Here is a 16,490-nt window from a genome sequence, read left to right as displayed (position 1 = left end):
CATCCCACTCCCATTCCCAGTTCCATCCCATTCCCATCCCACTCCCATCCCAGTCCCATTCCCATCCCATTCCCAGTCCCATCCCATTCCCATCCCAGTCCCATCCCATTCCCAGTCCCATCCCATTCCCATTCCCATCCCAGTCCCATTCCCAGTCCCATCCCAGTCCCATCCCATCCCACTCCCATTCCCATCCCATTCCCATCCCACTCCCATTCCCAGTTCCATCCCAGTCCCATCCCACTCCCATTCCCAGTCCCATCCCATCCCAGTCCCATCCCAGTCCCATCCCAGTCCCATCCCAGTCCCATCCCAGTCCCATCCCATTCCCACTCCCATCCCATTCCCATTCCCATCCCATCCCATCCCAGTCCCCCCCAGCCCCCCCGGCCACTCCGATGCCACAGTGTCACCAACATCTTTATTCCCCCTGTCCCCCCCCCAGGGCCAAGGGACCCTCACAGTGACACACGCATGTCCCCCCCCACCGGGGGGGGGCCACCCCACATCCCCCCCCCCCACCGGGGGGGCCACCCCACATCCCCCCCTATAAATATAGTGCAAAGCGGCGCCAACCGGGGTGCAGGGGGGGGGGGGGTCTGCACATCCCGGGGTGTGTTGGGGGGTACAGAGGGACCCCCCCCATATTTCAAAGAGGATATTTTGGGGTACACGGGGGGGGTTCAGACGTCCCCCAAACGCAAGTCGGTGTCCTTGTAGTGCCCGGGGAACATGTGGGTGCCCACCAGGCTGGCGGTGGGGTGGGGGTCCGGGGGGGGCGCTTGCGGGGGGGACGCATAGGGCTCCCCTAATAATTCGGGGAAGTCCATAATGGGGTACGGGGGGGGTAAACCCGGGGGGGCCCAAGGGACGTAGAGCTGGCTCAAGGTGTCCAATGGCTCCGGTTCCGCGGCCAAAAGGGCGAAGGCGTCTTCTGGGGGGGGGGTGGGATATGGGACATAGGGGTTTGGGGGGGTCTAGGGGGTCCTTCTGACCCCCCCGTCACCTCCTGAGGTCCCTGGGGTTTGGGGGAGGGGGTGGTTTGGGGGGCTATGGGGGGGGGTCCCTGGGGGTCTGGGGGGGGTCCCTGGGGCTATGGGGGGTGGTCCCTGGGGCTATGGGGGGGGTCCCTGGGGCTATGGGGGTGACCTGGGGCTATGGGGGGGGGGTCCCTGGGGGTCTGGGGGTGACCTGGCGCTATGGGGGGGGGGGGGGGTCCCTGGGGGTCTGGGGGTGACCTGGGGCTATGGGGGGGTCCCTGGGGGTGACACTGGGGCTATGGGGGGGTCCCTGAGGGTCTGGGGGTGACACTGGGGCTATGGGGGGGTCCCTGGGGGTGACACTGGGGCTATGGGGGGGGGGTCCCTGGGGGTCTGGGGGTGACCTGGGGCTATGGGGGGGGGGTCCCTGGGGGTCTGGGGTGACACTGGGGCTATGGGGGGGTCCCTGGGGGTCTGGGGGTGACACTGGGGCTCTGGTGGTGACAATGGGGCTATGGGGGGGGTCTCTGGGTGCTATGGGGGGGTCCCTTGGACTCTAGGGGGTCCCTGAGGGTCTGGGGGGGTCCCCAGGGGTCTGGGGTGACACTGGGGCTATGGGGGGGCTCTGAGGTGTCCCTGAGACTCTGGGGGTGACACTGGGGCTATGGGAGGGACCCTGGGACTCTGGGGGGTCCCTGGGGGGTCTGGGGTGACACTGGGGCTATGGGGGGGACCCTGCGGGTCTGGGGGGGTCCCCAGGGGTCTGGGGTGACACTGGGGCTCTGGGGGGGTCCCTGGAGGTGACACTGGGGTTGTGGGGGTCCCTGGGGGTCCCCACCTGCAGTGGGCAGTGGGGCGAAGTGCTCCATGTACCCCGGCGGCTTCTTCCTCCTCTTGGCTTCGATCCCATATGGGTCTGGGGGAGTTGGGGTCAGGGGGGTCCCCAAAGCTGGGGTGTCCCCCCCTTGGGGACAGGGGGGGGTCCCCAAAGCTGGGGTGTCCCCCCCTTGGGGATGGGGGGGGTCCCCATTGGCACCCACCTGAACCCGAAAGCTCCTCCAGGACCTCGGGCATCCCCCGCTTGCGTTTGACGTTCACCCCATAGGCGTCTGTGGGGAGGGAGGGACCCCCCCAATGTCACCCCAATGTCACCTCCCCGTGGCTGTCACCCCCGTAACCTTGTAGCCAACTGGGAGCCTGGGCCCAGGCTGGAGAACACTGGCCCCATCCCAGGGTCCATGTCCCCATCCCAGGGTCCTGTCCCCATCCTGAGGTCCCTGTCCCCATCCTGAGGTCCCTGTCCCCATCCCAGGGTCCTGTCCCCATCCCAGGGGCCACATCCCAAACTCAGGGTCCCTGTCCCCATCCCAATGTCTCCATCCCCACCCCAGGGTCCCTGTCCCCATCCCCAGTGTCTCTATCCCCATCCCAGGGTCCTGTCCCCATCCTGAGGTCCCTGTCCCCATCCCAGGGGCCACATCCCAAACTCAGGGTCCCTGTCCCCATCCCAATGTCTCTATCCCATCCCAATGTCTCTATCCCCATCCCAGGGTCCATGTCCCCATCCCAGGGTCCCTGTCCCCATCCCAGGGTCCCTGTCCCCATTCCAGGGGCCACATCCCAACCCTGGGGTCCCTGTCCCCATCCCAGTGTCTCTATCCCCATCCCAATGTCTCTATCCCCATCCTGAGGTCCCTGTCCCCACCCTGGGGTTCATGTCCCCATCCCAATGTCTCTATCCCCATCTCAATGTCTCTATCCCATCCCAATGTCTCTATCCCATCCCCATGGTCCCTGTTCCCATCCCAGGGTCCCTGTCCCCATCCCAATGTCTCTATCCCATCCCAATGTCTCTATCCCCATCCCAATGTCTCTATCCCATCCCAATGTCTGTATCCCCATCCCAATGTCTCTATCCCCATCCCAATGTCTCTATCCCCATCCCAGGGTCTCCATCCCCATCCCTATCCCAATGTCTCCATCCCCATCCCAATGTCTCTATCCCCATCCCAGGGTCCCTGTCCCCATCCCATGGTCTCTATCCCATCCCAGGGTCCCTGTCCCCATCCCAGGGTCCCTGTCCCCATCCTGAGGTCCCTGTCCCCACCCTGGTGTTCATGTCCTCATCTCAATGTCTCTGTCCCCATCCCAGGGTCTCTGTCCCCATCCCAGTGTCTCTATCGCATCTCAGGGTCCCTGTCCCCATCCCAATGTCTTTATCCCATCCCAATGTCTCTATCCCCATCCCAGGGTCCCTGTCCCCATCCCAATGTCTCTATCCCATCCCAATGTCTGTATCCCCATCCCAATGTCTCTATCCCCATCCCAATGTCTCTGTCCCCATCCCAGTGTCTCTGTCCCCATCCCAATGTCTCTATCCCCATCCCAATGTCTCTATCCCATCCCAATGTCTCTATCCCATCCCCATGGTCCCTGTTCCCATCCCAGTGTCTCTATCCCCATCCCAGGGTCTCTATCCCCATCCCAATGTCTCTATCCCCATCCCAGTGTCTCTATCCCATCCCAATGTCTCTATCCCCATCCCAATGTCTCTATCCCATCCCAATGTCTCTATCCCATCCCCATGGTCCCTGTTCCCATCCCAGTGTCTCTATCCCCATCCCAGGGTCTCTATCCCATCCCAATGTCTCTATCCCATCCCAGGGTCTCTATCCCATCCCAATGTCTCTATCCCCATCCCAATGTCTCTATCCCCATCCCAGGGTCCCTGTCCCTATCCTGAGGTCCCTGTCCCCACCCTGAGGTCCCTGTCCCCATCCCAATGTCTCTGTCCCATCCCAGGGTCCCTGTCCCCATCCCAGGTCCCTGTCCCCATTCCAGGGGCCACATCCCAACCCTGGGGTCCCTGTCCCCATCCCAGTGTCTCTATCCCCATCCCAATGTCTCTATCCCCATCCCAGTGTCTCTATCCCCATCCCAGTGTCTCTATCCCATCCCAATCTCTCTATCCCCATCCCAATGTCTCTATCCCATCCCAATGGTCCCTGTCCCCATCCCAATGTCTCCATCCCCATCCCAGGGTCTCTATCCCATCCCAATGTCTCTATCCCATCCCCAGGGTCCCTGTCCCCATCCCAATGTCTCTATCCCATCCCAATGTCTCTATCCCCATCCCAATGTCTCTATCCCCATCCCAGGGTCCCTGTCCCCATCCTGAGGTCCCTGTCCCCACCCTGGGGTTCATGTCCCCATCCCAATGTCTCTATCCCCATCCCAATGTCTCTATCCCATCCCAATGTCTCTATCCCATCCCCATGGTCCCTGTTCCCATCCCAGGGTCCCTGTCCCCATCCCAATGTCTCTATCCCCATCCCAATGTCTCTATCCCATCCCAGGGTCCCTGTCCCCATCCCAATGTCTCCATCCCCATCCCAATGTCTCTATCCCCATCCCAGGTCCCTGTCCCTATCCTGAGGTCCCTGTCCCCACCCTGGGGTTCATGTCCCCATCCCAATGTCTCTATGCCATTCCAGGGTCTCTGTCCCCATCCCAATGTCTCCATCCCCATCCCAATGTCTCTATCCCATCCCAATGTCTCTATCCCATTCCAGGGTCTCTGTCCCCATCCCAATGTCTCTATCCCATCCCAGGGTCTCTATCCCATTCCAGGGTCTCTATCCCATTCCAGGGTCTCTGTCCCCATCCCAATGTCTCTATCCCCATCCCAGGGTCCCTGTCCCCATCCTGAGGTCCCTGTCCCAACCCTGGGGTTCATGTCCCCATCCCAAGGTCTCTATCCCTATCCCAATGTCTCTATCCCATCCCAGGGTCTCTGTCCCCATCCCAGGGTCTCTATCCCATCCCAATGTCTCTGTCCCCATCCCATTGTCTCTATCGCATCTCAGGGTCCCTGTCCCCATCCCAGTGTCTCTATCCCCATCCCAGGGTCCCTGTCCCCATCCCAGTGTCTCCATCCCCATCCCAATGTCTCTATCCCCATCCCAGTGTCTCTATCCCCATCCCAATGTCTCTATCCCCATCCCAATATCTCCATCCCCATCCCAGTGTCTCTATCCCCATCCCAATGTCTCCATCCCCATCCCAATGTCTCCATCCCCATCCCAATGTCTCTATCCCATCCCAGGGTCCCTGTCCCCATCCCAATGTCTCTATCCCATCCCAATGTCTCTATCCCCATCCCAGGGTCCATGTCCCCATCCCAGGGTCCCTGTCCCCACCCTGGGGTTCATGTCCCCATCCCAAGGTCCCCGTCCCCATCCCAGGGGCCACATCCCAACCCTGGGGTTCATGTCCCCATCCCAATGTCTCTATCCCCATCCCAATGTCTCCATCCCAACCCTGGCGTTCATGTTCCCATCCCAATGTCTCTATCCCCACCCTGGGGTTCATGTCCCCATCCCAATGTCTCTGTCCCATCCCAGGGTCCCTGTCCCCATCCCAATGTCTCTATCCCATCCCAATGTCTCTATCCCATCCCAATGTCTCTATCCCCACGCTGGGGGTTCTGTCCCCATCCCAGGGTCCCTGTCCCCATCCCAGGGTCCCTGTCCCCATGTCCCCCAGCCATACCGTGGTCCCTGGGCAGGTAGGTGAAGCGGCAGGCCTGGCTGCACACGCTGTCCGTGAGGCGCTGCAGGAAAACCTCCACCTCCACGGGCTCCGCCAGCTCCAGCTGCTGGTACGGGGGGGTCTTGAGCACGATGGCCACCTGCCGGTGCACGTCGGCCTGCGAGAAGTCGGCCCGCGCCTCCCACGCCTCCTTGCGGAACACCACCGCGATGTCCTCTGCGGGGACACGGACGGGACCCCCGGCACGTCACCGGGGGGCTGCGGCGCCCACGGGTGCCCCCGGCACCCACAGTCACCCCCCGGCACCCACAGTCACCCCCAGGCACCCACAGTCACCCCCCGGCACCCACAGTCACCCCTAAGTTCCCCTGACACATGGGGGTCTACAGCACCCATGGGTGCCCCTGGTACCCCCGGGGCACCCCCCAGCACCCACAGGTCACCCCCCGGCACCCACAGTCACTTGGGGTCCCCCCAGCACCCCCAGGTCACCCCTAAGTTCCCCTGACACATGAGGGTCTGTGGCACCCATGGGTCCCCCCAGCACCCCCAGGGCACCTACTGACACTTGGGGTCCCCCCCAGCACCCCCAGGTCACCTATTGACCCTTGGGGTCCCCCCATGGCACCTACTGACACTTGGGGTCCCCCCAACATCCCAAAGTCACCTACTGACACTTGGGGTCCCCCCAGCACCCCCAGGTCACCTATTGACACTTGGGGTCCCCCCATGGCACCTACTGACACTTGGGGTCCCCCCCAGCAACCCCAGTTGCCTGGGGACCCTGCAGCACTGATGGGTCCCCACAGCACCCCCAAGTCACCTACTGACACTTGGGGTCCCCCCAGGTCACCTACCGACACTTGGGGTCCCCCCGAGCACCCCAAGGTCACCTATTGACACTTGGGGTCCCCCCAGTCACCTTTCTGGACCTTGTCGCACAGCAGGTACAGCTCCTCGCCGCCCGTGCAGGGGCCGCTCTCCTTGTTCATGCGGCAGATCCGCAGCTCCGACGTGTTGGTGGATTCTGGGGGGCACCGCAGTCAAACTGGGACCAGTATGAGACTGGGACCAGTACGAGACTGGGACCAGACACTTAGACTGGGACCAGACACTTGGACTGGGAGCTGGACCAGGACCAGGCACTTAGACTGGGATCGAGCATCAGACTGGGACTGGGACTGGATACTGGACTGGGACCAGACACTTAGACTGGGACTGGGAATTGGACTGGGACCAGACACTTAGACTGGGACCAGACACTTAGACTGGGACTGGGAGCTGGACTGGGACCAGACACTTAGACTGGGACCAGACACTTAGACTGGGACTGGGACCAGACACTTAGACTGGGACCAGACACTTAGACTGGGACGGGGACTGGATACTGGACTGGGACCAGACACTTAGACTGGGACTGAGCATCAGACTGGGACTGGGAGCTGGACTGGGACCAGGCACTTAGACTGGGACCAGGCACTTAGACTGGGACTGGGAGCTGGACTGGGACCAGACACTTAGACTGGGACCGAGCATCAGACTGGGACTGGATACTGGACTGGGACCAGACACTTAGACTGGGACTGGGAATTGGACTGGGACCAGACACTTAGACTGGGACCAGACACTTAGACTGGGACTGGGAGCTGGACTGGGACCAGACACTTAGACTGGGACTGAGCATCAGACTGGGACTGGATACTGGACTGGGACCAGACACTTAGACTGGGACTGGGAATTGGACTGGGACCAGACACTTAGACTGGGACCAGACACTTAGACTGGGACTGGGAGCTGGACTGGGACCAGGCACTTAGACTGGGACTGAGCATCAGACTGGGACCAGACACTTAGACTGGGACTGGGAATTGGACTGGGACCAGACACTTAGACTGGGACCAGACACTTAGACTGGGACCGAGCATCAGACTGGGACTGGATACTGGACTGGGACCAGACACTTAGACTGGGACCAGACACTTAGACTGGGACTGGGAGCTGGACTGGGACCAGACACTTAGACTGGGACTGAGCATCAGACTGGGACTGGGTCTGGATACTGGACTGGGACCAGACACTTAGACTGGGACTGGGAGCTGGACTGGGACCAGACACTTAGACTGGGATCGAGCATCAGACTGGGACTGGATACTGGACTGGGACCAGACACTTAGACTGGGACTGGGACCAGACACTTAGACTGGGACCAGACACTTAGACTGGGACTGGGAGCTGGACTGGGACCAGACACTTAGACTGGGACCAGACACTTAGACTGGGACCGAGCATCAGACTGGGACGGGGACTGGATACTGGACTGGGACCAGACACTTAGACTGGGACTGAGCATCAGACTGGGACCGGGAGCTGGACTGGGACCAGACACTTAGACTGGGACTGGGAGCTGGACTGGGACCAGACACTTAGACTGGGACTGAGCATCAGACTGGGACTGGATACTGGACTGGGACCAGACACTTAGACTGGGACTGGGAATTGGACTGGGACCAGACACTTAGACTGGGACCAGACACTTAGACTGGGACCGAGCATCAGACTGGGACTGGATACTGGACTGGGACCAGACACTTAGACTGGGACCAGACACTTAGACTGGGACTGGGAGCTGGACTGGGACCAGACACTTAGACTGGGACTGAGCATCAGACTGGGACTGGGTCTGGATACTGGACTGGGACCAGACACTTAGACTGGGACTGGGAGCTGGACTGGGACCAGACACTTAGACTGGGACCAGACACTTAGACTGGGACCGAGCATCAGACTGGGACTGGATACTGGACTGGGACCAGGCACTTAGACTGGGACCAGGCACTTAGACTGGGACTGGGAGCTGGACTGGGACCAGACACTTAGACTGGGATCGAGCATCAGACTGGGACTGGATACTGGACTGGGACCAGGCACTTAGACTGGGACTGAGCATCAGACTGGGACTGGATACTGGACTGGGACCAGACACTTAGACTGGGACCAAGCATCAGACTGGGACTGGGAGCTGGACTGGGACCAGGCACTTAGACTGGGACTGAGCATCAGACTGGGACTGGGACTGGATACTGGACTGGGACCAGACACTTAGACTGGGACTGGGAGCTGGACTGGGACCAGACACTTAGACTGGGATCGAGCATCAGACTGGGACTGGATACTGGACTGGGACCAGACACTTAGACTGGGACTGGGACCAGACACTTAGACTGGGACCAGACACTTAGACTGGGACGGGGACTGGATACTGGACTGGGACCAGACACTTAGACTGGGACTGAGCATCAGACTGGGACTGGGAGCTGGACTGGGACCAGGCACTTAGACTGGGACCAGGCACTTAGACTGGGACTGGGAGCTGGACTGGGACCAGACACTTAGACTGGGACCGAGCATCAGACTGGGACTGGATACTGGACTGGGACCAGACACTTAGACTGGGACTGGGAATTGGACTGGGACCAGACACTTAGACTGGGACCAGACACTTAGACTGGGACTGGGAGCTGGACTGGGACCAGGCACTTAGACTGGGACTGGAAATTGGACTCGGACCAGACACTTAGACTGGGACCAGACACTTAGACTGGGACTGGGAGCTGGACTGGGACCAGACACTTAGACTGGGACTGAGCATCAGACTGGGACTGGATACTGGACTGGGACCAGACACTTAGACTGGGACCAGACACTTAGACTGGGACTGGGAGCTGGACTGGGACCAGACACTTAGACTGGGACTGAGCATCAGACTGGGACTGGGACTGGATACTGGACTGGGACCAAACACCATCCCAACCCCATCCTGGGGGTCCCAACCTCCCCACTGTCCCCATCCCCCCCAGTGCCACATCCCATTGGTGCCACATCCCCACGGTGACACGTCCCCATGGTGACACATCTCCCTGGTGACACGTCCCCCCGGTGCCACTTTGGCCCAACATGATCTCCAAGAGCATCCCATTGGGACCGGCCACCATCCCATCCCAGTTTCTGGGCTCTGGTGGCCCCAATGCCACCCGCCCCGCCCCGGGTGCCACGTCCCCCGCTCGGTGACACCCGTGTCCCCCCCCGGTGACGCACTCTTGTCGAAGATGGGCTCCGAGAGCACGGGGCTGAGCTGGCGCCGCCGCCCCGCGCCGTCCGTGTAGGACGCCTGGAAGCAGATCCTCACCACGTTCATGTCCACCTCCTGGTGGTTCTTCAGCGACCCGGCTGGGGACACAGCATGGGGACAGTTGGGGACGTCCCCGAGGGGGTGGGGACACCCCGAGGGGTGGGGACACCCCCAAAATGGGGGGACACCCCCATACCTTTGAAGGGGTCGATGCCCAACTGCAGCTTGCGCTCGATGGCGGCCTCGATCTCCTTCTTGCGCACGCATTGGATGCCCAGGTTGCTGAAACTGGGGGGACAATGTCCCCATGAGTGACCACAATGTCCCCATGAGCGATGCCAATGTCCCCATGAGCGAGCTCAGTGCCCCCATGAGTGACCCCAGTGTCCCCATGAGCTGACCCTGGTGTCCCAAGTGATGCCAATGTCCCCATGAGTGACCACAATGTCCCCATGAGCGATGCCAATGTCCCCATGAGTGACCCCAGTGTCCCCATGAACTGATCCCAATGTCCCCATGAACTGATCCCAATGTCCCCACGAGCTGATCCCAATGTCCCCATGAGCGATCCCAGTGTCCCCATGGGCTGACCCTGGTGTCCCCATGAGTGATGCCAATGTCCCCATGAGTGATCCCAATGTCCCCATGACCTGACCCCAATGTCCCCATAAGTGATGCCAATGATCCCATGAACTGATCCTAATGTCCCCATGAACTGATCCCAATGTCCCCATGGGCTGGCCCTGGTGTCCCCATGAGCGATCCCAATGTCCCCATGAGTGATGCCAATGTCCCCATGACCTGACCCCAATGTCCCCATAAGCGATTCCAATGTCCCCATGAGCTGACCCTAATGTCCCCATGAGTGATGCCAATGTCCCCACGAGTGACACCAATGTCCCCATTAACTGATCCTGGTATCCCCATAAGTGATGCCAATGTCCCCATGAGCTGACCCTAATGTCCCCATGAGTGATCCCAATGTCCCCATGAGCCGATCCCAATGATCCCATAGGCTGATTCCAGTGTCCCCATGAGCGATCCCAATGTCCCCATGAACGATGCCAATGACTGATCCCATTGTCCCCATGAGCCGATCCCAATGTCCCCATGAGCCGATCCCAATGATCCCATAGGCTGATTCCAGTGTCCCCATGAGCGATCCCAATGTCCCCATGAACGATGCCAATGACTGATCCCATTGTCCCCATGAGCCGATCCCAATGTCCCCATGAGCCGATCCCAATGTCCCCATGAGCTGATCCCAATGATCCCATGGGCTGATTCCAGTGTCCCCATGAGCGATCCCAATGTCCCCATGAACGATGCCAATGACTGATCCCATTGTCCCCATGAGCCGATCCCAGTGTCCCCATGAGCTGACCCCAACATCCCCATGACCTGACCCCAATGTCCCCATAAGTGACCCCAATGTCCCCATGAGCTGATCCTGGTGTCCCCATGAGTGATCCCATTGTCCCCATGAGTGACCCCAATGTCCCCATGACCTGACCCCAATGTCCCCATAAGTGACCCCAATATCCCCATGAGCTGACCCTGGTGTCCCCATGAGTGATGCCAATGTCCCCATGAGTGACCCCAATGTCCCCATGAGTGACCCCAATGTCCCCATGACCTGACCCCAATGTCCCCATAAGTGACCCCAATGTCCCCATGAGTGACCCCAATGTCCCCATGAGCTGACCCCAATGTCCCCATAAGTGACCCCAATGTCCCCATGAGCTGACCCCAATGTCCCCACGAGCTGACCCCAATGTCCCAAGTGATGTCAATGTCCCCATGAATGACCCCAATGTCCCCACCAGCTGACCCTGGTGTCCCCACGACCTGACCCCAAGGTCCCCATAAGTGATCCCAATGTCCCCATGAGTGATCCCAATGTCCCCACGAGTGATCCCAATGTCCCCATGAACTGATCCCAATGTCCCCATGAGCTGACCCCAACGTCCCCATGACCTGACCCCGAGGTCCCCACCCCCGCCGCCCCCTCCCCCGCCCCGGGGGGCACTCCGGGGTCCCGTACCTGTGCCGGGGGTTGGTGGGGGGGCGCAGCAGCACCCGGCACAGCCCGTCGCTGCAGTCCTTGCCCACCAGCCCGTGCGGGTGCACGCGGTGCGGCCAGTCCTTCCACACCAGGCACGCCGTCACCGTCACCTCGGGGATGGCCTGGCAGTTCAGCAGCTGGGGGGACACGGGGGGGACACCGTGGCCTTGGGGACACCCACACGGGGGGTCCCATGGGGGTCCGGCAGCCATAGGGGGGTCTCAGCAGCCATATGGGTCCAGCATCCATATGGGTCCAGTAGCTACTGGGGGGTCCCAGCAGCCATGGGGGTCCCACAGCTACAGGGGGGTCCCACTACCCATGGGGGTACCAGCACCCATATGGATCCAGCACCCATATGGATCCAGCAGCTACAGGGGGTCCCAACACCCATATAGGTCCCAGCACCCATGGGGGTCCAACTACCCATGGGGGTACCAGCACCCATATGGATCCAGCACCCATATGGATCCAGCAGCTACAGGGGGTCCCAACACCCATATGGGTCCCAGCACCCATGGGGGTCCAACTACCCATGGGGGTACCAGCACCCATATGGGTCCATCAGCTACAGGGGGTCTAAGCACCCATATGGGTCCAGCAGCCATGGGGGTCCAGCAGCTACTGGGGGGTCCCAGCACCCATGGGGGTCCAGCAGCTACTGGGGGGTCCCAGCACCCATATGGGTCCAACAGCTACTGGGGGCTCCCAGCACCCATATGGGTCCAGCAACCACAGGGGGACTTCAACACCCATATGGGTCCAGCATCCATATGGGGTCCAGCACCCATATGGGGGTCTCAGCACCCATGGGGGGTCGCAGCACCCATATTGGTCCAGCACCCATATGGGAGTCCCAGCACCCATGGGGGTCCAGCATCCATATGGGTCCAGCAGCTACAGGGAGGTCCCACCACCCATATGGGTCCAGCACCCATATGGGTTCAGCAGCTACAGGGGGTCCCAACACCCATGGGGGTGCAGCACCCATATGGGTCCAACAGCTACTGGCGTCCAGCAGCTACTGGGGGGTCCCAACACCCATGGGGGTACCAGCACCCATATTGATCCAGCAGCTACAGGGGGGTCCCAGCACCCATGGGAGTCCAGCAGCTACAGGGGGGTCCCAGCACCCATATGGGTCCAACAGCTACTGGGGTCCAGCAGCTACTGGAGGGTCCCAGCACCCATATGGGTCTGGCAGCCACAGGGGGGTCTCAGCACCCATATGGGTCCAGTACCCACATGGGTCCAGCAGCTACAGGGGGGTCTCAGCACCCATGGGGGTCCAGCAGCTACAGGGGGTCCCAGCACCCATATGGGTCCAGCACCCATATGGGGGGGGAGTCCCAGCACCCATATGGGTCCAGTAGCTACTGGGGGCTCCCAGCACCCATATGGGTCCAGCAGCCACTGGGGGAGTGTCCCAGCACCCATATGTGTCCAGCACCTATGGGGGTCCCAGCAACCACAGGGGGGTCCCATGTCCCCCCAGAGCTCCACCTCTTCCCTCTCAACCCCATAGGGCTCCATCTCTTTCCCCCCCAACCCCATAGGGCTCCATCTCTTCCCCCCCAAGGGCTCCACCTCTGCCCCCCCAGCCCCATAGGGCCCCCCCCAGCCCCCCCACCTCGATGGCGGGCAGCGTCTTGCTGGCCTCGGTGCTGCTCTCCCCGAGGATGCTCCCGGCCGAGCGCCCCTCGCACTCGTAGCGGAACCGCATCCCGCGTTGCTTGGGCTGCTCCGTGATCACCAGCTTGGGCGGCTCCAGCAGCTCCTCCAGATGCTCCGCACCGGGGCCTCGAACCGCGGGCCAAGGAGGAGCCGCCGCCTTGGGCGACAGCGACAGCGAGCGGAGGCTGCGGGCCAGCGCGGGGGGCGGGGCCTCGGCGAGGGGCGGGGCCTGGGCGGGGCCCGAGCCACGGGCCACCAGCCTGGCCGAGCCCTTTTGGGGGGGCGCTTTGGGGGACACGGGGGCCGGCTGGAAACCGTCCTCCTTCATCACCTCCTCGATGATGGCTGCGGGATGGGGGGGTGTCAGGGGGCCCCCCCAAATCGCAGTGACACCCCCAAACTCATCACGACCCCCCCAAACTCGGGAAGAACCCCCCAAATCGCAGTGACATCCCCAAACTCGGGACGGACCCCCAAACTCATCATGACCCCCCAAAACCGCAGTGACACCCCCAAAGTCGGGATGGACCCCCAAACTCATCATGACTCCCCCAAACTCGGGATGAACCCCCAAATCGCAGTGACACCCCCAAACTCGGGACGACCCCCTCAAATCGCAGTGACCCCCCCAAAGTTGGGACGACCCCCCAAACTCATCATGACCCCCCCAAAACCGCAGTGACACCCCCAAAGTCGGGACGGACCCCCAAACTCATCATGACCCCCCCAAACTCGGGACGAACCCCCAAACTCATCATGAACCCCCCAAAACCGCAGTGACACCCCAAAATCGTAGCGACCCCCCCAAACTTGCCATGACCCCCCAAAACCGCAGTGACACCCCCAAAGTCGGGACGGACCCCCAAACTCATCATGACCCCCCCAAACTCGGGACGAACCCCCAAACTCATCATGAGCCCCCCAAAACCGCAGTGACACCCCAAAATCGTAGCGACCCCCCCAAACTTGCCATGACCCCCCAAAACCGCAGTGACACCCCAAAATCGTAGCGACCCCCCCAAACTTGCCATGACCCCCCAAAATCACCACAACCCCCCAAAACTTAATGCGACCTCCCAAACTTGGCATGACCCCCCAAAAATCACCACGACCCCCCCAAACTCGCAGTGACACCCCCAAAAATCACCATGACCCCCCCAAAACGCCCCCTTTGTATCAGGGTCATCGGGGCGGGGGGGGGGAGGGACGACCCATCACATCCTCATGGGGGGGGGGGGGGTCTCTGCACCCCAAATCCTGCCCCAAATCTTTGGGGGGGGGGGACACCCCATCACCTGCAGCTCCAGCCGAGGGGACCCCAAAACCGTGACACGACACCCCCGGGGGGGTCACTCACCCAAATCATCTGTAACGGCACAAACGCCCCCCTGGGTCACCCCCAGTCCCAATTTGGGGGGGGGGCATGGGGGACCCCCATTTGTGGGTGGGTTTTGGGGGTTCAGGGCGGGGGGGGGGGCTCACCGGTGTGTGCCATGGCCAAACCGGGGTCCTGGGGGGCAGCTCCTGGGGGGGGGACACGCATTGTCACCCCCCCCCAAGCGGGGGGGGACACACACGGGGGGCGGGGACCGTGTAACCCCCGGTAGGAACATGGGGATCCCCAAATGGGGGTGCCCCCCCCACCCCACCCCACGGTGGGATCGGGGGATCCCCAGGGCCGTGTCACGCCCCCCCCGGAAGGAACCGGGGGTCCCCAAGACCGCCCCCCCCCACCCCGGTGCAGACCCCGCGTCCCCATCCCCAGAGAGACCCAGGTTCGCGTCCCCGGTGCCCCAATCCCCACACAGACCCCGGTTCGAGTCCCCGGTGCCCCAATCCCCAGACAGGCCCCGGTTCGAGTCCCCGGTGCCCCAATCCCCAGACAGACCCCGGTTCGAGTCCCCGGTGCCCCAATCCCCGCACAGACCCCGGTTCACGTCCCCGGTGCCCCAATCCCCACACAGACCCGGGTTCGTGTCCCCGGTGCCCCAATCCCCAGACAGACACGGGTTCGCGTCCCCGGTGCTCCACCCGGTTCAGACACCGGTTCCCCCCCCGGTTCCCCATCCCGGTTCTCTCCACCGGGACAGACCTCGGTCCCCCGGTTCCCCATCCCCGTTTCCACCCCCACCCGGTGCAGATCCCGGTTCCCCATCCCCGGTTCCCCACCCCCGGTGCAGCCCCCGGTTCCCCCCTCCCGGTGCAGACCTCTGTCCCCACCCCCGGTTCCCCGCCCCCGTTCCCCCCACGCCCGGTGCAGCCCCCGTTTCCCCATTCCCGGTTCCGCCTCCCGGACAGACCCCGGTTCCCCATCTCCGGTTCCCTATCCCCGGTGCAGCCCCCGGTTCCACATTCCCGGTGCAGCCCCCAGTCCCCGCCCCCGGTTCCCCATCCCCGGTTGACCCCCCCACCCCGGGACAGACCCCAGTTCCCCATCCCCGGTTCCCGCCCCCGGTTCCGCCCCCGGTCCCCTAACCGAGCGGCAGCGCCATGTCCCGGTCCCGGTCCCGCCGCCCACCGGAGCCGCGCGGCCGCCGTAGCTGGAAATCCCCGCGCGGGCGCCGCCGCCATTGGCTGCCGCCGCCAGAGGAGGGGCGGGGCCGGGGAACCCCGCTCTAGCGGCGCCGCCATTGGCGGGCCCGTGGGGCTGACGTCACCATCCCGCGGGTGGGCGGGCATGGGAAAGGAGTGGGCGGGGCTGGGAGCGGAGTGGGCGGGGCTGGGAACAGAATCAGACTGTCAGGGATTTAAAGGGACCTGTAAGGTCTCCCATCCAAGTACTGACCGGGCCCGACCCTGCTTAGCTTCCGAGTTCCGGTGTTCTCAGGGTGCTATGGCTGTATATAACATACATATATATATATGTTTCGCACGTATATCATAATAGATACATTTTACTGAACGAAACCCTTTTTTTGTGGTCATCCTGCTGTCCCCCAGGACCCCCAGGACCCCCAGGACCCTTTTCACTGCTCTCCAACAGGTCGTTCCCCCCATCTTTGAACACTAGAGTGACATTTACTTTTCCGGTTCCCACGAGTGGAGTGGGCGGGGCTGGGAAACGAGTGGGCGGGGCTGGGAAATGAGTGGG

The 16,490-nt window shown here is 62.1% G+C and overlaps 1 protein-coding gene across 2 annotated transcripts; it reads right to left on the bottom strand.

The window, feature by feature from the left end:
• Positions 1-544: 544 nt before the first annotated feature.
• Positions 545-15,977, bottom strand: RELB (RELB proto-oncogene, NF-kB subunit). 2 transcript variants are annotated; one of them, XM_082077467.1, is made up of 11 exons: positions 15,876-15,977; positions 14,882-14,923; positions 13,356-13,744; positions 11,705-11,862; positions 9,857-9,948; positions 9,627-9,758; positions 6,454-6,558; positions 5,532-5,747; positions 2,021-2,089; positions 1,819-1,896; positions 545-931 (listed from the first exon to the last, which is right to left on the bottom strand). In XM_082077467.1, exons 1-11 carry the CDS (start codon positions 15,889-15,891, stop codon positions 684-686), a joined length of 1,545 nt encoding a protein of 514 aa, XP_081933593.1. In that variant the 5' UTR covers positions 15,892-15,977; the 3' UTR covers positions 545-683. The 2 variants fall into 2 exon arrangements, with proteins under 2 accessions (XP_081933593.1, XP_081933594.1); XM_082077468.1 differs by lacking the exon at positions 14,882-14,923 and having other exon boundaries at positions 545-934; positions 15,876-15,964.
• Positions 15,978-16,490: the final 513 nt, after the last annotated feature.

This window comes from Streptopelia decaocto, assembly GCF_964273445.1.
Source record: "Streptopelia decaocto genome assembly, contig: HAP1_SCAFFOLD_2153, whole genome shotgun sequence".
Taxonomy (NCBI): domain Eukaryota; kingdom Metazoa; phylum Chordata; class Aves; order Columbiformes; family Columbidae; genus Streptopelia; species Streptopelia decaocto.
This window is presented reverse-complemented; position numbering and strand designations above follow the sequence as displayed.